Source organism: Antedon mediterranea, chromosome 3, assembly GCF_964355755.1.
Source record: "Antedon mediterranea chromosome 3, ecAntMedi1.1, whole genome shotgun sequence".
NCBI lineage: Eukaryota > Metazoa > Echinodermata > Crinoidea > Comatulida > Antedonidae > Antedon > Antedon mediterranea.
In genome coordinates this window covers 33,632,957-33,656,752 of record NC_092672.1, presented here as the reverse complement: position 1 = coordinate 33,656,752, position 23,796 = coordinate 33,632,957, and the positions used below count along the sequence as shown (strand labels likewise).

At 35.6% G+C, this 23,796-nt stretch overlaps 1 protein-coding gene across 1 annotated transcript in view; it reads right to left on the bottom strand.

Moving 5' to 3' along the window:
* Positions 1–1,088: 1,088 nt before the first annotated feature.
* The window catches only part of LOC140043894 (neuropeptides capa receptor-like), a 28,504-nt gene continuing 5,796 nt past the window's right edge, over positions 1,089–23,796 (bottom strand). The window contains exon 2 of the mRNA XM_072088370.1: positions 1,089–4,721. Coding sequence (XP_071944471.1) covers positions 3,587–4,720 — 1,134 coding nt within the window. The 5' untranslated portion in view covers position 4,721 and the 3' untranslated portion in view covers positions 1,089–3,586. The remainder of the gene's footprint in view (positions 4,722–23,796) is intronic.

Here is a 23,796-nt window from a genome sequence, read left to right as displayed (position 1 = left end):
GTCCGATTGTGATGAAACTAAAACAGAATTATTCAGCAATATATTTTTGTTGTCAATTAATCATCGACGCAGACATGTCAATAGAACATTCAGACTGCGCATACGATTTCTACATGGTTACGTTTTGGTCTCAACAAATGTAACAGTTGATTCGCAGCGTTTTACAGAGGGCCGCGGTTAGAGACACGGAGTTCAATGAGCGTTTTTGTTTGATTGGGCAGCAGTGCTTTAGTATAGGCAAGCGCGTTGTAAAATCGTTTGATGTTACCGTCGATGCATATCCTTCTATTCTTTAATCCATGGTTAAACTGGATGGCTCCTTGTTTGGAAGCCGGACTGGATCCCTGTTTAGAAACCGGACTGAAACTCTGTTCGGAAACCGAATCGGATCCTTGTTCAAGCCTCACTGGATCCCTGTTCGGAGACCAGACCGGAACCCTGTTAGGCTGGACTAGATCCTTGTTCGCAAACTGGATCGGAATATTGTTCGGAAACATGCCTGGATCCTTGTTCGGAAACCGGACTGAATCCCTGTTTGGAAACCAGACAGGAATACTGTTCAGAAATCTGACTTGATCCATGTTCAGAGAGCTTTACCCATTACAAATTTCACATATTAATGTAACAGTATCAGTGACGATCAACTCAAGGTGTTATTGCACAATGTATCTAATATTATAGGACTTAAATAATTTCTGCTTAAACATTTGTTTGTTTATATACGGAACGAGGAATACGTCATGTAGGCCTAAACATTCTGTTATTTGAGAGTGATAAGATATGGAGACATCGAAACAAAATGGATTAATACTCCAGCTTATCGTAACATATAATATGATAAAGAGAATCCATTCACATAGTAATCAGTTCATAATCTGTTTATGCTAAGAGTTGTGAAATGAGCCAATAGGGTTATGCGCAATGACTTGGAAATAAGCCAATCAAATGCCAAGGCAACTTGATTTCTTAATTTTCATTTATTTACAGGTTCACATAGTAACTGAATGTGAACCTATATATACAAGAAATTATATTGCACTGATGAAGGGCTAGTGTTGCCCGAAAGCTCTGCTAATTTTTCTGACTGTTTTACTTTATCGTTTTGATTTAGCTTTTCGCTTTTTTTTGTATCTCCATTGAGATCCAGCCACTGATACCCACAGTGGGACATAACCGTATAATTCAATTTATGAAACAGTCATTGCAGAGTAAAATATGTGTTTTTCTCCAAAAAAATAATAATTACAATATCCTGCATTTATATATCGCCTACTGTTGTGAAACCTCTAAGCGCTGTAGTCTGTACATAAACTAACACAATCAAAGGGATTCCAACCATGTAAAGTAAAAACTTGCTGATTTTCTGGTATACTTTAAAGAGTAAGCATTGTAATTACTGCAGTAACTGCAGTAGACTACTTTGTAAATGGTTCCTAAAAAACATAATATTAGAAAAAACAATCAGTGTACCTCCAGTATTTATTATGTTTTCCAACAGTAAACCATCATCCGCATTCTGCTTTTTTAATTGAATACATCTGTACATCATTCAAGTAATGCATGCCTGTGTTCTATTTATGTAACTTGGCTTCAGATAATTTTAGTACGCTGTAAGATTACGTTTCTAAATTAGATTATTATAAAGACGCATTAATGGCATAATATTATGAGCTTACTAATTTGTATAAACACTATTATTATCTTTATAATCTCCACAGTATTACAAATAAATGCGTCTAAAGCAAACTGCCATTAAAGATTGAACGTTTATCTTAACAATAATTTGTTTAATATATTTACGTAAAGAATAAATGCAAAATGACATAACCGGCCTACATTAGAATTAGGTACACTATATATAGTTAATCTATACAATACAGAGGCCGTTTGGATATTGATGGAGATGACGGCGAGGATGAATATGATGAATATGGTGATGACGATGGTGGCAATGACGACGACGATGATGATGATAATAGTGATGATGACGACGATGATGATGACGACGCCGATGATGATGATAGTGATGATGATGATGACGATAATAATAATGAATAGATGATGATGATGATAATGATGATGACGAATTTAATGATGACTTTGATGATGATGACTACAAACACGATGATGGTGATGATGATGTTGATTTTCCCTATGTTGTAGTTATTTTGAGGCTTTTCGATGTTTGTCTGAACCTGAAACCGGGCCTGAAATGTTTCGAGCTCAAGTAGTATACGTATGAAACGCCATATATGCCAACATATTTATCTTGTTACTGATATTAAGTCAAAAGTTCATCTGGAAGCCAGACTAATGATGATGATGATGGTGATGATGATGATAGTGATGATGCTGATGATGGTGATGATGACGATGCTGCTGATGATGATGATGATGATGACGACAAAGACGTCGACAATGATGATGATGATGACGACGACGATGATGATAATAATAATGAATAGATGATGATGATGATAATGGTAAGGAAGATAATGATGACGAAGACGATTTTGATGATGATGATCATGATGATGACGACTAAGATGTAGACGATCATGATGATGGTGATGCCTATGACGATGACGACGACGATCATGATGATGGCGATGACAATGACGACGACGGCGACGATGATAATTGCTTAGATTTACAATTACTGTGTACATTAGGATAGTATCTATTCTTTCAGAATGAATAAGATGCCATGAGCTATTTAATGTACATATATAATTTAAATGAAGTAGAACCTACTTATATTGTATATAGATAACATACTTATATGTATTCTGTTCTACTTATGCTAAACATAGACATACAATGAATAAAGTTTTAAAAACTTTGTTCAATCGTAATTATATTGCACCAGTAGCCTAAAACTGTTTTAAAATGTATGAATTCATATCTTATTGTACAATTTAGTTTATCTACCCCAAACCTCATAATACCCAACATTTGGCACCTGGTTTTCGGTACTGTATCTAGATTTTTCCAGCATAATATAATATTTGGTAATACCATCATTGTCTCTCTCTTTAATATTGTTATTATTCGTACAGTATAATTAAGTTTCCACATTCAGTCCATATGGTGCTCGAACCTGATCGAATAGGCATATTCGATTCGCCTCGGTGTCAAAATATGAACTAGCCTGCAGTTATAGACATTAACAACCATTTTTGTTTAATCTAGCAGACTGTTTGCGTTGACATTTTCGACCTTCATCAAACATAACATATCGCCTAATTTATATAAAAACCATTAAAAGTGATCCTCAATAATATATGTCTATGGATAGATTCAATCCCATCAATACAGAGCGATCATCATTATACCAAGCAATATGTAACAATATCTCCGATAGGATTCGAACCTGCCACTTCTGGTTCACAGGTCGAGTGCAATACCAATTGTGTGGTTTATGTTTTTATTCCACCAGTTTCGTTTCGATTTTTGTCTAGCAAGTATTATATGTATGAAACGCCAGGTGTGCCAAAATATTTAGCTGTTTATCAATTCAGTCGAATCACCGCTAGAACAAGACTATTCTCACTACTACAGGACGCGCCTCCAATCGTAACATGTACTAAACTTTAGTTGTAGGAGATTCATCTGATTGGTTCATAATTGTTGACTTAATCGTTGGTTTCGACGAATCATTTAACAGGGAACTCTGCTGTTTTGGCGAGTTCATGTTACAGTTTGTTGGCGATTTACGACAACAGCAGAAAAACTCAATAAATGATTGACGATAAAGCGTATTTGTCATATTGTAAATGACAGGATTGACTGCGGCGTTTAGGTACATTAGTGGCCGAAATACGTTGACGCTTTTTTTGACGACGTCTGGATCTACTTCAAAATACATGTATATAGTGTTTAAAATATTATAAGGTGTAAAACATAGTGCGAATATGCTGACTGTCAGTAAAACCGTTCGAAATATATTTAGGTCCTGAGCTTTGCGACGATTCTTTCCACTGGAACTTACAAAACGAGAATTACGCAATCGCCTGATCATTGTAGCGTAAAGGGGTATCAGAATTAGAATCACCAACAATCCGATTACGATATCAAAAGTGTATAAGTTATCAATAATTCTACATCTGGTAGAGTTTTTTGGTGAACATATGCTGCAGACGGTCGACACGTTTGGTTGACCTTTGTACATATGTGGCCACGGGTATTTGGCGACTTCAACAGTCATTGTCAACAGAAGTCTGGATTGGTAAATCAATACACAAAGCCAAACAACACAACATATTTTAGCCGCTCGTAATCTAGTTCCGTAATTGCGATACTGTAGAGGCCTACAGATAGCTAAGAATCTTTCAACTGAGATGCACAATATCATTAAATATCCAACTTGGTATGCCGTCTCTATGATCAGGTTATTGATCTTACAAAAAGTATTGCTAATATTTGGCGCGTCATACATATCATGAATGTCACTGCTTGCAAGCGATTGCCAGGCTATGATCGGTGCCATCAGCAGGAACAGCATATCAGCAATGGCTAAGCTTGTCAAGTAAACGTTCAACGATGTCTGCATACGTGGACATCTAGTTAGCACAAGAATGGTGATAAAGTTACCGATGACCCCAATGCCGATGATAACCGGGTTAAGGGCACCGATCACCCATCGGTCTATTTCAGTGTACAAGTAAGGTTCTACGTCGTAACCGACCGTTGGCCAGTTTCCAGTTTCGTTTACCACCATTCTGAAATTTAAACACAATGTATCAACTTAGCACAAACTCATTATTATTACAACTACGAGTTGGGTACACAGAGAGAACGAAAGTGGATCTCCCTATGTGTTTGAGCAAGGTAATTTAACAACAGAAAACTGAGCTCGCCTTCCAAGATAGGTGCTCGTATCAGTCTTTTGATTTTATGTCTGGCTGCGACAAATACCAACAGTACTGCACTATGTATTATGTACATTATCCACGACGCGCGGTGTCTGTAAAGCTTGGTTCTCACTAGGACGTAAACGCAAACCAAACGTGTTGACCAATGACAAGCGGCCGTTCGAATAGTCGATCGCTTTTGATTGGTTAACTCACTTACGTTGCGTTACGTCCATTGTCTTGCGTTTCTAGTGGGAACCAAGCATACATGGGCTTTGTACGTGACCGTACGGAGTGTGTACTGACGTACTTGCCTCGCAACAGTAGTGTTGGCCTAAACTAAATAATGCATGCTCCAATTACTCGGAACTTGTGTTATAATGACATAATTAATTTTAGTTTTCAATTCACGCTAAAGGTTAAATTCAGGAACACATTCTATAGTGTTATAGTTAGTTGTTAAAAACAATAATACAAGTATTAAAAAACCAACACAGTACTAATGTTAACAAAATCGTAATTAGTCAATAGATATTCGTTACCAGGACAACCATAATAAAAGATATCCGCGTTGTTTTGCAATTCAATATACTGTAAGTGCCTGGAAAATGTTTTTAAAATTAGAATTGTGTGCGTACCTGGGAATTTTGATTTAGTATCGTAGTTTTTGTATTATCTATTATTCTCTAAGGTAAATTAGATAGTGAATCAAACAGCTTCGAAATGTAGGTCTTATTTATATTTTCTCGCATCTAGACAGCAACGTGGGATTCAAAATCTCCAAATAGGTCATTCGTGTTTGCAGATGAAATATAACGTGTTCTTTCATTTTATTCAAAATAATTCACGGATACAACGCAAGTAATTTAAACAATCACTACGCGATGTATCATCTCAACTGCTGCTTATGATTAGTCAACTCACTTATGTTGCACGTACGCCATTGCTATAGTGTGCGCCGGGCTTAAGTCTGTATTTATTGTCTTTTTTATGTTCGTCCACCAGTCGAAGTTTCGATTTTTGTCCGAGGTAGTATACGTATGAAACGCCATATGTGCCGAAATATTTATCTTTTTCCTAAATTGAGTCAAAACTCCGTCTGGAACCCAGAGTAGCCATTGCGTTGCTTCCAGCAGGTATGTTTGCAGTTGATGACTACCTATCGGTTACTGTGTAAATAAATCTCAACCTTCAGAAAACGATTTGACCACAGACAACGAATCATCCATATGACGCTTCACAAGTAATGGGTCGTCATATATGTCACTCTTGTGATTGGTCTAACTTGCGGTGCGTCTACTAGTGAGAATTCTATGGGCGGCCGTTAGAGCCAGATTAGACAATGTATAGACATGCAGATTGGACAAACAGTACACACGCGGACAAAAAAAACCCAACACAAACCTCTTTTGTCATTTCGCATTGTCTATTCTGGCCCCCACGGCCGCCCATACAATTCAAACTAAAAGATCGGTTGTTCACACTAGGATGCCGCAGAGGGAACGAAGCGTTGTGTGTAGCATCATCGCAATCAACGGACAACAACAGTATAATCGGTAAAACAGCTAGGTCACACAGGAGAAGAAGGCAAACATCTTAATCAAAATTACACTGACAAGCTATTAGTTATCATAAGTATCTGGCAAAAGTAGCAGCCTTCAAAGAAATTGTCTAAAACTAATTTGAAACGATAACGGATGTTGGCCTACATATGAACATTTATATGATTGGTTGTAAGGAATACAGTAATTGATGACATTATGCTATCTACTATAGCAATGTAATTCTGAGAGTTATCAGTAATTGAAAATATCTGAGCTGATTAATGTTTAGAATCTGTTTTTAGTTGATTAACTATCGTCCTTTTCCCAACAACGAGGTTTGGTTTCAAATCAATTTTGTTTTCCTAACGCGCCACTCAACTTGTGCTTGGCTGTTAAGCTTAATTCCCATTGGACGCTGCAGAATGACGTAGGTACATCGCAAGTCACTTTACCAATCACAAACAACAGCTAGTTGGGGTGTGATATATCGCGTCGTGATTGGTCAAATTACTTGCGGCGCGCTACGTCCCCCTTTGCGTTGCGTCGCAATAATGGAAACCATAGCTGCGTATCGTATATTCACGTAGTTCGTATTCAAAACAAAAGGTCGCTACCGATTTTGGAAGTACGAAATAATCAAACAGGACAATTTTTATTTTAAACAAAACAAGAAAACACAATGATATTAAGCAGCAATTTAACACCGGTTCTTCACGACCGAAGTTAAGCAACGTTAGGCCCGGCTGCGTTCTGGATGGCAGACCGTCTGGGTGCTGTATAAAGGGGAAGGATGTAATGATAATATTGGACTAGCATGTGATAGGCCTAGTCATGAGATCAAACCTATCTTTAACACACAACATTGTATTCTTCGGATGGAATGTAAAGCCGTTGTCGATGTTCCGTGTACAAAAATAATGTGCACGTTGGTTCGATAATTTGGTACACTATTCAACAAGAGTAGGGGATCGTCCCCCGGTGTGCTTCTGGTAGGCGCTGTACTGTTGGCTGCCGGGGATCCGTAGACGGCCTAATTCGAATTTCCTTTATAGTAAATTTATTTGATTATACTTCGTATAAAAATAAGATGAAGTATTATCGTATGACACACCAGGTGTACCATTATATTTTTACCAGTATTAAATCGAATCGTCAATGCACACTAGATGTTATAAATATAAATGACCTATTAACCCAAAACAATTATACATCGTTCTATGAAAGTTGATAAAAGTACTTTCTGTATGTCATCAAAACCATTAGAGGCGAATTTGAATCGTAATGGTATTCTAATCCTAGCCCGCATTATTACATCATACAGTTGGTTTGGAAGTATAGGTCATTAACAAAATACGAACTCTAGTAGCATACACTTGGTGTTATGGTTATATTAATCGCTTAGTAGGTCTATCTCTCTCATATCGGTTAAGCCGTAAATTAGCTGGTGCTAAGTCGATGATTTGTGTATTATTAATATTCATTTTTTTGTTTTCACTCAATGACATGATTTCGTGAAATGTTACCTTTTATGCCATCGGTATTTTTCATTATTTATTACTTGGCATATGTTTCAAGTATGTATACTTTACACTGTTTTTTGTTTGTTTTTGTTTTTAATTGATTGCTTGTTTGTTTGTTTTATTGTTTCTTTGCACGAAACGTTCACGATTTTTATTTATTTTATACTTTTATTTTCTGAATTTTCTTGTGTAAACATTTTTATTTGGTTTTTGTTCTGTGCGTTTGTTATTTGTTTTCTATGACAATACTGTAACGTACGTTGAGGGTCAATACAGAATTATTTATATATTTAATTGTTGTTCATGATTTACTGAATAAAGATACTAAGATATACTTCCGAGCGCTTTTAAAAATCATAAATTGCTGCATTTTCCAAATGACGTATGTTGTTTGATTGATACAGATTATTATATCGGTTCTTTAGATCTGAAAGAAATATCAAAATGTAATTCAAGGCGTAATATAATCATATAGAGGTTGATAAATGCACGAAGACGTGACAGTTATCTATTTGCCCGAAGTAAAAATGTCGGCCAAAGATAAAGACAGCAAATGACTATATTTATTAGTTGAAACTGTAGGCTATACAGAATATTAATTATCTTAATAATCATTGGAGAAAACAAAACAAAATGTTAATGGTACAAAATCGTCCTCTCTCCCACTTTGTTAAACAATTTAAATAAAATAAATAATAATGATAAAAACTTGTTTTCCTTTGTAGCGCGACATCTCGCAAGCAAGAAGCGAGTTGACCAATCCATCGATTATGATTGGTCAAATCACTTACGTTGCGTTACCTTCTTTGCGGTGGGTCGCTAGTAGGAAATAAGATTAACTGAATTTAAATTATTTAACAATGAAAAATACAGCATTATATTATTTATAAGATTTATAATATATTATTATTAATATAGATGTAACGAATACACGAACAAGACAAAATACGCAACCGCAACAAAGTTACCCGTATCTATCCGAATTGTCGCTTGTCAATGGTTAAATCGCTTGCTTTTTTCATTGCAGTGCACGATAGTGAAGAGAAAGATTGATTACATCGGTATATATTGCGAAAGTCTGGGTTCCAGTCAGAGTTTTGACTTAATATTAGTAACAAGATAAATAGTTTGGCACCTATGGCGTTTCATACGTATACTACTTAAGCTTAAAAACTTGAATTTCAGACAAACATCGAAAAGCCTCGAAATAACTACCGATTTAGGGCAAGCCTATTATAGCTATTGAAAGCTTTCTTCCCTACCCTTTTTTTTATAGAGTGAAATGGACTACAGACAAAGAGAAGTAAAATATTATGTTTGATTGTGATTATCATGTGATTACGTATTACGAGACATAGATAATTATAACCAATGTAAATCTGGGTTAGCATAATTTTATCTTAATTGAAGTTGATTAGTATAAGTATTTTCAACTATCCGTTGGCGTTAATGTCATTATTAAGATTAACATTAATTGTTCCAGTCAGGACGTCACTGAGAAATGCAATCCTTTTACGTTTAGTATCCGTTGTCTACTATTATAATTGAAAATCATAAATATTATCTCGGTAAATGTGCTAAGTTGATGTAAAAAGCATATAAGCTTAATTGAATTTTTAGTAAGTGTGCATTTAATTGGTTCATGGTTTTCATCATGTGAATTACGACTTGCATGGTATACATTATTTGTTTTAATGTATATTGCACGAGCGTGTGAAATGTATATTGCACGGGTGTCAAATGTATATTGCACGCGTGTGAAAAGGATATTGCACGCGTTAATATACAAATAATGAATGTTTATGAGTGCAATGGTACAAATAATGGCACGAGGTGAATGATGAAAGGTTATATCAACGAGGCAAAGCCGAGTTGATATAACCTTTCATCATTCACCAAGTGCCATTATTTGTACCATTACACGAATACAAAACATTCATTATTTGTTTTATATAACATCTAGACGTTTTTTTTTCGTACACAAAAATGTTTCAAAAAGTACTATTTAACGATCGTTGAATAGTGCGTACTATTGCACGCCATGTGACCCACATTCGTCCAATCAAATGACAGGAATTTATATAGGTGTTATATAAAAATGAATATTGCACGCGTGTCAAATGAATATTGCACGTGTGTTAAATAAATATTGCACGCGCGCAAAATGTATATTGCACGTGTGTCAAGTAAATATTTCACGCGCGTCAAATGAATATTACATGCGTGTCAAATGAATATTACACGTGTGTTAAGTAAATATTGCACGCGTGTCAAATTTATATTGCACGTGTCAAGTAAATATTGCACGTGCGTCAAATCAATATTCACGCGTGTCAAATGAATATTGCACGTGAGTTAAATGAATATTGCACCCGTGTGCGTTTCAAATGAATAATGGTTATTATGATGAATATTGTCCCAAAGCAAAATAGGAGTAACACCAAACATGTTTCTACATTCAATTCTTTATCAGCGTTCAGTGTAGTGCCATAGGCCTACTGCAAGGACGAATAAACATGCAGGCCTACTAATTCAGTAACTAGATCTCCAATTCTTTGATCAAGACGTCTAATAATAGAAAGCACAAACAGACGACGGTCACTTATTCGTTTAATTGATTGGTCAATTTTAGTTTTTTATTTCACAGAAACTTGTTATTTTTATACCAAACATATTCACTTAGTGACCTGTAATTGCTTATCCGATTAGGACACAAAGTGACCACATAACTTCACCAGTATCATGCTGAAAATAAGTCACTGTAATGAAGACATTCACAGCTCGTGTATATCGGGTGATACACTTATATTACAAATCATAGATAAGCACGAAATCGGTTACTGTTGTACGTACATGTATTGTTTTGCGCGGATCACCAACTTGGCAGTGAAGAGTTCAAATTGATGTAGAAATCACGTTATCGATACAAATCCCTACAAATGCCTTTGATTTGAAATATCAAGCTCAACACAAGATTAGATTTCTAATCCTATATGAAATATACTACTCAGACCTCCTGTCGCTACGTTAAGTGTAATATTTTGTTTATTGTACTTATATTATAGATGCCCTTATTACGTAAATATATATGCACACTGAAGTTAAAAATAAATGCTTTCGCAGGGGAGGGAGGAACGGCTATTGACGTGTGATACAGCTACCTATTACAACATTACACACCTGATCAAAATTAAGCTCATTAGTTTGAATCGAACATGGACGGCTGTGTGTTTTTTGTCTCTGTCTCTCTGTGTTGATCTTGTAGGCGACCGTGGGTCCGTGAGAAGGGCCTAATCCGAATTTCTTCAGTTTCCAGTTAAGCTTGCGCGGACCAGAATGAATAAATTTGACATTTACATATTAAGGATGAATGGTTTGCAAGGTGACAAATGGTTGGTAGTCATGAGAAAGAATCAGTGGAAAACTTGGTAGCAAGTTGCAACAATGTCAGATGACGGAGAAGAGGACAACCCCACATTTTCGTTAAAAGTCAGCGGAACCATGACGTAAGCTCGTATAATTACTATATTAAATTAAGTAGGTTCATGGTGCTACCGCACGTTTATTGATACAAAAGCAAGATACCGTACGTATTTTAAAGTTGCAACCTTGCCTCGCTTCGAACACATTCTATGGTCGTCTAAAATCCAAAGAGTCATCCAATGGCGTCATCCTGGATGTTGAGTGTCCAAAGTAGGTTGTAATGCAAACTCATATCCGACTGCACGTAAATTGCTAAAGTGCGCCTCATAAATTGCTGTCTGCCTTTAAGTGAACATGAAAGTTCTCACGGAAATGAAACATGATGTTGGGTATTTGTAAACAGGCGGGCGTACGATAATGGCTAACATTATCCAAATCTATTTTACGTGATCGGTCTTACATCACAGGTATTGCACTAATTGCAAAGGGCGTACTAACACTATATTCTGGGGCGGCATCTTACATTGAGTGGTGAGTAATTGAAGAAGCATCAAAAGAGATAATGGAGTGTTTCAGATGATAATGTATTTGGCATGTATTACGTCATATATTTTACAGAAGATAATAGATGAACAAACAAGTAAAAATAAAGTAAAAATAAATTATAAGCATAGAGCTATATATTAGCTCCATGACGTATATCTCGTAAATAATGAAATGAGAAAAATAAAGAATTTTTTAATGAATCAACGCTAACATGGTGGTAGTAGTAGTAGTCATAATATATATTAAAAAGTGAGGAGCGTGCGCCCCAGATTCCATGTTTCATCGCCTGGGATTTGTTAACGGTCAAATTTCGGGTAACATTTACTGTGTTTAATAGTGCGTAAAACCAACAAAAACATCACTACACAACTCATGTACTAATACATCAACAACAAATTCCAGACGGAGTTTTTAATTGAAAGCTAAATATTTTGGCACATATGGCGTTTCATACGTGTAATACTTGAGCTTGTATGTCAGACATGGATACATTTTTTCATGTTTCTCCATGGTCAGACAAACGAAAAGCCTCGAAATAACAGACTTTAGGGTAAGTCTAACATGTGGGAAAAATACTAATTATTTATCGACTCATTAATATTATTCATAAATTGTTCAAATTTCATAAGTTCAACATTGGAATCAACAAAAAATTTCACACTGCCAATTTTTTCCTGAAGATTATTTAGGATTTGTCATGGTATTATTCATGATTAAAATGTTGAGATTGCAATCTATTATCATAGATAGTGTGATTATTTCAATCAGAATTGTAATCGATTGCTCGATTGTAGTCAAGTCAAATATGTTGTACTTAAAATTTCTCTGATGAATATGACACGAAATATATCGTTTGAATTTAGCTGTGTTCAACTAAATTGAAAGTGCGATATCGAAATCCTTTCATTTTGTCGCGCAAACAGTATCCCACCGTAGTACGTTTTTCGGAATAAAACAGTTTGGATACAAGTCTGGATCCAAACGAAATTTTGACTTAGTATTAGTAAAAAGATAAATATTTTGGCACATATGGCGTTTATACGTATAATTATGAACTTGTAAACTTGTATTTCAGACCACGGGAAATAGTTCCATGTTCAGACAAACATCAAAAAGCTGCGAAATAAGTACAGACTTGGGGCAAGTCTATTTGGATATCTTCAACTGAAGCTTTTGCATGGGGTAGTTCATTTTTTTTTACTCTGGCACTATGGCATAACACAAAAACATAAAATAAAACTTGTTTTATATTTTAAAATAATGATAATAGTAGCTGCATTGTTTTTCTTTTTAAAATAGTTATACGTTTTTGATCGATGATTATATCGGGCTGCAAAATAAGGCCAAGATTGTCAAAGTGGCAGGAAATTGCACTCGCCTACATAATATTGATTCTCTTTTATTCAACAAAGATCAAATCACATTTGAAAGATTCTAATCCGGTTAAACTTAGCATCGAGAGGGTGATAAAAATAATTTGTCACGAATGGAATTACATTTGTTCTATCTGAGGTACAATTTGTATACAAAATGACTAAAAAAAATCAGAAATGCATTTTTTTAGCCTCCTACAGATTTTTCTATTTTAAGAGAATATTAAAGAATTAAAATACAGAAAATTACCAAATATAGATCGTTTAGATTCCATAAGATACATTTTAAAATAATGTATACAGTCTGTATATAGGGTAACAAAATGAATTGTATATCTCAAAAAATACATACTGAAAATAATTACATTATTAAATGTATCTTCTGCAGTACATTTATTAGTTAAGTGTTTACAATTTTAGATGTAGAGAATTGTAGAACAAAAAAAAATATTAGAAAATTAAGAAAAAAGTGAATATAACAGAAAAGAAATATTAATGTACAGATTCTCTAAGAACAAAAACATTGATAAAATCACATAATGTAAATATATATATAAAAAAAACAAAAGTAAGAATAACAATGATATAGTTATTACTGTTAATATCACAGAAGTATTCAATAATTGTATTAATCTGTTGATGATGAAATGAATAAATAGTGGTTAACGCCACAAAAGAAAAAAAAGATTACATAAGATAACTGGAACCGAGTTCTTATTCCATCTTCTGTTTATAATAGTTTTTATAGGCCCACCTTTTCCCCCGACATTAATTTTTTAGTGGCAAAGGATACAATGGAATGTGTAAGTGATTTCCATCATTTGAATTCCACAATTTACATCAAATTTACATTTTTATTATTTGTTAGCAAATAAGTGTGCATTAATTTATAGTTCGTAGCACTTATGTGACACGGGTGTCTAATACACTAAAGCTGTATAGCATGTATTATTTATCAAAAGTGACAGTTGACACAATTAATAAGACCGTATCAGAGTACTATACATCCATAATGCATTAATAATGTATTATACATTTTGCATCGTTGGCACTTGTTTTTGAAGATCAACTCCCGGTCGCCGGATGTCTAGGGAATTAATGTTTATTGTTCCTAAAAGTGTGAATGTACGTCATACGTATATACAAGCTTATTAAAATGTAACCCATGTAAAGAAAACGTAATTTATAATGAACGAGTATAAGGATACTGTTTATTTTAATTTAATTTAATTTTATTTCATCAAGACCAATAGCAACAAAAGATGTTACTTATATTGAAGGTATGAAACAGAAAACAGATTCTATTCTATTCTATACATGGACAGGTTTTTATATGGCGCCCTACAAAGAACAAAGCGCCAAAAATACTTAGTAATTAATTAAAAAGACAAGTTTTAAGATGACGTTTAAATAGAGGTGTCGAATTTGCTCCTCTCAAATCGACAGGTGCGCGTTCCAGATCCGCTGACAGCAAAAGCCATAGGATAAAGCAAACTTTTAAATAAATATAATTATGTTAAATAGTAGAAATTAGCCTATTGAGCACAATTATTTTAAAAAAGTACAAGGAGTTGTAAATAAAGAATAAATGAAAAAAAACATTTACATTTACATTGGATTCACCTTAAAAAGGCAAGCACTGAAACCCACTTTTTGAAACTTTTACTATTAAAAGGAACATAAAAAGTGGACTTAAGTCTCGCGAGAAGGCGAATGTAAACTGAAAAGAGAACACAGCAGTCGATCACAACAACAAACAATTTAGGCCTACACTCTTGTAAAGAAACAGTAAATCAGACACATTTCTTATAAACGTAAGAGGTTCAAGACAATTAACAACATCAACAAGTTTACAAAGAAACCTAACAAACTTGTGGGATTATGAACAGAAATTGAATTAAAAATAAAAAAGAATAAGGTAATAGTTCGGTTTATGACCCAAAAAACATACTTTGTCGCCGGCTGAATGTGTGTTTATTTTACCCTATAAGTAGTGTTAACACACGAGAACACGTGCCTAAACATTAACAACAGACATGATAGTACCCTAGAGAATCTCAAATGATATTAGCTTTTATAAGAGCCACGGGTTTAGCCAAGTAAAAGTGATAAGCAACATGTCTAAGACCGCTCGGCTATTCGTCAGGTCAATCTCTAAGACCGCTCGGCTATTCGTCAGGTCAATCTCTAAGACCGCTCGGCTATTCGTCAGGTCAATCTCTGAATGTCAATGTTTCGGTTTACAGTATGTCCATCAAGTTTTATTGTTTTTTTGTTTAAAATTAGATAAAGAAACGTGACTTTATCATTTTTCTACTAGAAGATATACCGCGTACCAGCACTAGTGAGAACCTCTTCCGCACTCCATTCCCCAGTATGTAGTTTAAAACCTTCACAGTACACATTTCGGTCACGCTGATACCGCATTACAATTTACTCCCACTATTCTTCACCACTCAGCACCCTCCTCCCCCCGTGGATACAGACTTTACAGTCATTCATGTGTGAATGCGCTCAGTTAGACTTGCCCAAAGTCTGTATTTATTTTATTTTTAATGCTATTACACGACGTTTTGATTTTTTGTCTGTAAATACAAGCTCAAATAGTATACGTATGAAACGCCATATGTGCCAACATATTTATCTTTTTATTAATATTAAGTCACATGACCTCACTCCCTATGCTAAAGTACAATATTAAAAAGATGATATTTGAAACATATTGCTAGCTACTATTGCTACTTCAAAATTGGGGTTGTAAATATTTTGCTTATCTCAATTTGTTTTTTTTTCTTTTTCTGTCTCAAAATGTCATTTTTTGTTAATGTAATTCGTCCGTATATGTTTTATGTTTATGCTTAGGACTACAAAGACAAGCCACTTTGGCTTCTGTGTATCTTAACCCATAAACTATATGTATCTACGTATCTTTATTATCAATGTAATTATTGTATTGTATTAAATATTTATCATGTTCTCTCCGTCAAAAAAAAAAACTCCGTCTAGAACTTAACCCAGACTAGTGTGCAGTATGACACAAGTAATAGACACATGTTGCTTTGTTTATTTTTCTGCGTGCTGATTGGTTTACGCGGCATTTTTTTTCTAATCGCAAAATCCAGAAATAAAATAATATTATGGAATGGGAACGCATGCTCAATTCGTGTACTGACATTTACAGTATATGTATTTTTCAAGGAAAATTTCAGGCGAAAAAATTATTCATGAAAACGTTGTCACCACACGTGTTTATGTTATTACGCCCGTGTTTAAACCACCCGACATATGCACGCGTGGTCGCTTTGCGCGTCATTGACACGCTTTGGTGAACATAATCAATAGGCCTAGTATTACTTTAAAAAGTTCATATTTAAATTACATTCCAGTTCAACCTGCAGTTGATAATCATATTTTAAGTTAAATGAATTCGATATTATAGCTTTATTATACATTAACCTTGAAAGTAACGATTTGTAATCCGTAAACTATATAACAGAAAGCCGCGTGGAAATTAACAATCGATTTTTCTTTATTATTCTCTTACAAAAACACATTTTTTCATCTTCAATACCACCGTACGTTCTCAATTTAGATATTCTTAATTAGTGACGGAAAATTGATGGTTTTGGAAAAATATATCATTTTCATCACACAATTGAAATAGCTCTTCTAACTTGAAAGTATGTCCTAATGCCAAGGTTACGCGTCGATATACCGCCGTAGGAACACTCAGTTGGTAAATCACAATTAGCTATAGACCTATCACATGTCTCTGCTACAATTATATTGCGTTATAAGTAACACGGACTATTACGTCCCATAGCATATTTAGAGTTTACAACAGCTTGGTCTCGCACTAGAGACACAACGCACGGATGTGTATACGCAAGTAAGTTGACCAATGGCAAACGACAGGTTGAGTAATCATCGCATGTGATTGGTCAAATCAAAAAGTGGTGCGTCTCTATAACCAAGCATTAGATCATCATCCAGATCCAGGATTTATCATCCAGATCCAGGATTTATTCATCCAGATCCAGGATTTATGTATATTAATGTATGGATGTTGGTTTGTTTGTTTTTTCGTCATTGTTTGGTCAGTTTTGTGAAGTTGTGAAATTAATAAAAAAAAAATTATAAAACAAATTCAGTTAAGTATGATGTTTGTACACCGAGAGACGCACCCCTGGCACATATACCCATGTGGTCCTTCGTCAGTATTCATCCAGATCCAGGACCAGTGGAAAGATGATCCCCTTCTGATGTTTCTGATGTTTGAATGATGAATTTTGTTTACGTAGTTAAGTACAGTAGGCCTACTAACTATAGTTTACAAAAAATAGAAACATAAAATAAAACATCAGTCATGCGTGAAAGATCAGTCATTCGTGAACAAGAAAAAAAGATATTACAATTTTGATGCAATCAAGCCTATATATACGATCTTCTTAGAAATGTTTTTGCAAAGTAAAGGGGCGTACAAGGTTTATTACAATTAGGCCTAGCTACACATGAACCAACGCAAATAAATTGGAGTGGCCTATTAAAGTAAGCATGATCAGCTTAGTAACCCAACAATTAACAATCCTCTCTAGCATTGTTATAGTAGAAAGGGAGACCAACTGATAGTTGCTGAAAAATTTGCCAGAAAACATCAAAAAGATGTCCATTACATTATACCACTGCGATTAAAATTAACTAGCTACAGGTTTGTTTATTATATTATTTATAAGATGTTTTCACCAACATATTTCAGAATGTTCTTACCGTTAAGAGTACCGTATATAGGCTACTGTAATTAAAAGAAATAATTACCAGGTTAGTGCCTGTAAGTACTAATTTCCTGTCTCATAGCATTTATGTAAAAACCAAGAAGCACCATATTAGAAAAAAGGGAAAGGGAAGCTCATCTCATGACATTCCTACGCCTTTACCGGTGATGGAAAATAATTGTGTTGTTAAGGTAATAATAATAATAATAATAATATTATATTAATAGCTAATATTAACTTTATAGCCGGAGCTACCCTTTAAGACTCCAAAAAATATGTCATAGAAAATTCCGTATTTTAAAAAGTGGGGGCTCATATCATGACACTGTTTCTCCTTTACCGGTGACGGAAAAAATGTTGTTGTCAAGGTAATAATAATTATTATATTAATAATATTAACTTTATACACGGAGCTACACTTTGAGGCTGCAAAACTATCCCATAGAAAATTCCATTTTTTTCCGGAATCACCAAAAGTTTGCCCGAAAGTTGAGCGGTTGTATTTAGATTAATGAATACCTGACCTGTTTTGTGTTTGCTTTTCATCAAGCAATTTTCACGGAGTTCGGTTGTTGTACTTTTGACCATCTTCTGGATTAAGCCTAACTACTCGAGAAGAAGAAGACAGTTTAAATGTACATCGAAGAGATGTTCTCAATTTTATATCCGTTTTAAATCACACTGTGTACCGCAAATAAAACTTTAGTGTAATTTTCTGTCATGTGTGAATGATAGATAATCGCTACATGTTATCTATCAAGTTGTCCGATATTATGACTTACGATCATTGCGATGTTTTTCTAGCGGTATGTTTTTTTAGTTAAGACGAAGGCAATAGTTCGAAGCTTTTTATTAATGCAAAATACTCTATCACACGTTTCCACGCACAGTAGTGCCTCGTAAACATTGCTTCCAAGGTTACATTTAAAATAGCTTATTAATCGAATCTAAATAAAAATAATAAAAATATAATGAATGAGTGGTTTAATACTTATGCTATGATTTATGTGGTTCGTCATTATTTTATAAAAATTTATATTTTACAACGTACTTAAAAACATTTCAAATACGTTATTAATAATCGTTTTTTATTACTAAGGTCAGACGTTCATGTTGTATTCTAACTTTCTTTCATTACAGTAATACGGACTCATAAAGGTCACAATTTTAATGATAGCTTCAAGCCGGAAATCTATACTTTTAAAAATCACTTCTAACCTAAACCTAGTTATAGTCCTCACGTACAGATGGCCTGTGCGTACAGATAGATGGCCTACGCGTACAGATAGATGGCCTACGCGTACAGACAGATGGCCTACGAGTACAGACGGATGGAATACGAGTACAGACGGATGGAATACGCGTACAGACAGATGGAATACGCGTACAGACAGATGGCCTACGCGTACAGACAGATGGCCTACGCGTACAGACAGATGGCCTACGCGTACAGACAGATGGCCTACGCGTACAGACAAATGGCCTACGCGTACAGACAGATGGCCTACGCGTACACGACAAATGGCCTACGCGTACACGACAAATGGCCTACGCGTACACGACAAATGGCCTACGCGTACAGACATGTGGCCTACGCCTACAGACATGTGGCCTACGCCTACAGACATGTGGCCTACGCCTACAGACATGTGGCCTACGCGTACAGACGGATGGCCTACGCGTACAGACGGATGGTCTACGCGTACAGACGGATGGCCTACGCGTACAGACGGATGGCATACGCGTACAGACGGATGGCATACGCGTACAGACGGATGGCATACGCGTACAGACGGATGGCATACGCGTACAGACGGATGGCATACGCGTACAGACGGATGGCATACGCGTACAGACGGATGGCATACGCGTACAGACGGATGGCATACGCGTACAGACGGATGGCATACGCGTACAGACGGATGGCATACGCGTACAGACGGATGGCATACGCGCGTTCAGATGTCCTACGCGTACAGACGGATGGCATACGCGTACAGACAGATGGCATACGCGTACAGACAGATGGCATACGCGTACAGACAGATGGCATACGCGTACAGACAGATGGCCTACGCGTACAGACAGATGGCCTACGCGTACAGACAGATGGCTTACGCGCGTTCAGATGTCCTACGCGTACAGACAGATGGCCTACGCGTACAGACAGATGGCCTACGCGTACAGATAGATGGCCTACGCGTACCGACAGATGGCCTACGCGTACAGACAGATGGCCTACGCGTACAGACAGATGGCCTACGCGTACAGACGGATGGCATACGCGTACAGACAGGTGGCCTACGCGTACCTACAGATGGCCTACGCGTTCAGACAGATGGCCTACGCGTACAGACAGATGGCCTACGCGTACAGACAGATGGCTTACGCGTACAGACAGATGGCCTACGCGTACAGACAGAAGGCCTACGCGTAAATAAGGTATTTTTTACAATATTACAAAGTGTTATACCAGCACCATTATAAAATGCTATCAACAATGTGTAACTAAAGTAATATTATCCTACCGTCAACATACGATAATTGTTTGTTAGCAGTCGTTCTACATTGATATAGTTTTGTAATTGATGTTTGCTTTCTCTAAATCTAATTTATATTACAACATTTGAGAGTATAATTTAAGCAGTTAGAGTAATCACAGTAGGCCTAACTATTAATTTATTGTTAGGACAACAACGTGTTTTTGTAAATCAGCGTTTCTAAAATTAGATTATAAACAATTATTTGAAAGTCATACAAAAAACAACGTGTAATTCAATCTTTGATGTTGCGGGTACATCATCTAGGCTATTGTGTGATTATAAACACAGAGAACATACAGACACCTTAAAAGAAGTGCGATACGTGCGTAATATGTCGTTTCAAATTCATCGCGTACATTCAAAACATATTGTTCCATTAGGCTTGTTTGAACTATTACTGTGTCTGTTCTTATATCTATAATCTATCAATTATCTTTAGTGCAGATTACGTCTTAGCCAAAAAATGTGTTGCTAGCCATACTTCTAATCTTATTATGTTATTATTTGAGTGTCTTTCTTTCTGTGAACTCAGAAAAACAATTCCAGCTTTGATATATTTAGATGGTAAGAATTATGTACGTTGTTGCTGTTATATTCACACGACAGCGTCCAATACCTAGGCGCCCCATACCCTTTAAAACAATTGAAATCATTGATAATCTCAGCTCCTAAGACATTTCAATTCTACATGAGTATAATAAACAGATATTTATTAAAACATTACAAACAATTACAGCTTGAGAATTTTTTATCCTCAGAATTGTGTACGGTGTTACTGTTATATTCATGACAGCGTCCCATACCTAGGCGTCCCATATCTTTAAAAAAAGTTGAAATAATTGATAATTTTCCAAGATATTTCAATTCTATATAAGTACAAATAAACAGATATTTATATTGAAACATTATTTAAAAAATTACAGCTTGAGTATTTTTTATCCTCAGAATTGTGTGTACGGTGTTGCTGTTATATTCATGACAGCGTCCCATACCTAGGCGTCCCATACCTTTTAAAACAGTTGACATAATTGATAATCTCCCAAGATATTTCAATTCTACATGAGTACAATACACGGATACAGTATTTTATTAAACATTATTACAAAAAAATGACAGCGTCCCATACCTAGGCGTCCCATACTTTTAAAACAGTTTAAATAATTGACATTTCAATTCTACATGAGTATAATAAACAGATATTAAAACATTAATACAATTGGAAAGAGACCAATTAGAGAAAGCAGATGTCATTTCGAGATCGCTACAATCACTTAAAAAGAACAAAATAAAGATAGTTAATTTTAGATCACTGTATCGTTTCCATAAGATAAATTACCATGATGTTCAAAGTGGAATTAAATCTATCATGCGTGTTTGAATTGAACAACGATGCAGAAACAACAAAACATACATTTTAATTTCAATTAAAGTTGTTTTTCTCTCCTAGTGCAGTACATAATGCAGGTGCTTTTTTGTTTTATTAATAGCAAATTGATTCAATTCCAAAGAGAGATGCGTTGGTTGTTAAGCTTGATTCCCACTAGAACGTAACGCAAGGACGTAAACGCAACGAAAGCGTTTTAACCAATGACAAGCGAAGTTATAGACAGTTAGCAATTACAAGCGAATAAGCCATCGCTTGTGATTCGTCAATTCACTTGCGTTGCGTTACGTCCTTGTGTTGCGTCGCTAGTAGGAACGATGCTTTAGTAATTTTAATATTATTAAACAGAATGAGGAGATGAAACGGTAAATAAAAAAAAACCTTATCCCCATCTTCTTCCCAGTGTAAACACAGCTTAATGGAAGCAGTTTGATGTATTCTGTTTGACATACGTGATTGAATGCTTGTGGTTCCCAACAGGATGCACCACAAGGACGTAAGCGCGACGCAATTAGTTGACCAATCACAAGCGACAAACGAATCACGTGTTTTGGTATTATCCCTTCTGATCAAGCTTGGGGTAAATTAAAATTAATCAACATTCTTTAATTTACTTTTAATTGATTAATATTCTCTCACAAGCGATGGATTATTCCAAATGTCGCTTAAGCTTGGTTCCCAATAGAACGTAACGCAAGGACGTAAACGCAACGCAAGCGTTTTAACCAATGACAAGCGAAGGTAATAGACAGTTAGCAATCACAAGCGAATAGGACATCGCTTGTGATTGGTCAATTCACTTGCGTTGCGTTTACGTCCTTGCGTTACGTTCTAGTGGGAACCAAGCTTTATGATTGATCAATTCGCTAGCGTTGCGGCTTACGGCCTTTCATGAGCCGAAAGGCGAATTTGTTCGCGCGAATCGAAAGCGTCATGCTATGCACATGCGTATTCGCGTTTCTGTCTGTCATACTGCCTTGGGGGGAACAAACATACAACATCTAAAGCTTGGTTCTCAATAACGACGCAAAGTAACGCAATCTATGCAACGTAAGAAAATGCCCTTCCAATCATTGTGTTTGCCCCCGCCTGCGTGAACAAATCTGCGATGTCTGCAGCACTATTGCGTCGTCGGTTCCCACTTGTTGATTACTCAATACAGCACTTTGCGTTGCGTTCTAGTGGGAAACACGCTTAAGTTGTATGACGAAAACACCTTAAATATGATTTTTGTGTGATTAAACTTATTTGTATACATCACTGGACAATTATAACTTTTTTTCTAAACAGATATAATTGATTCTAAAATAAAGTATTTCAACAAAGATATAATAACAGCAGTTGTAATTGAAATAATCATAGCTTAGGCTGCTATTATCCCTGTCTGTCAATGTATGATTACCGGAGTAGCTCAGATGAGGGAGTTATAATGCGTTCATGTGATAACTTAATGTAATTTATATTTTATAGATTTTGCGTGGGCAACAATATAAAGTTAAGTCTATTTTCCATTAGGCGAATTTGTTCGCGCGAATCGAAAGCGTCATGCTATGCACATGCGTATTCGCGTTTCTGTCTGTCATACTGCCTTCTTCGTCGAATTCTAGTTTCTTTGATTTTTCGCTTCAGCGAAATTTACTAGTTCGAATTGTTTCTACTTTTTGCGAAGCGAAATATTGCGCAACCAATCAGAGCTCAGGAAATGAGCTATGACGATTTCATGAGCACTCATGCGAATCGAAATGCTCAGCAACCACGCGAGGAACATGAACGTCGCAGCTATTCGCTCTGGAGTGGAAAGAGAGTAGGCGATTTTTTTCTCTTCGAAACGTTGGATT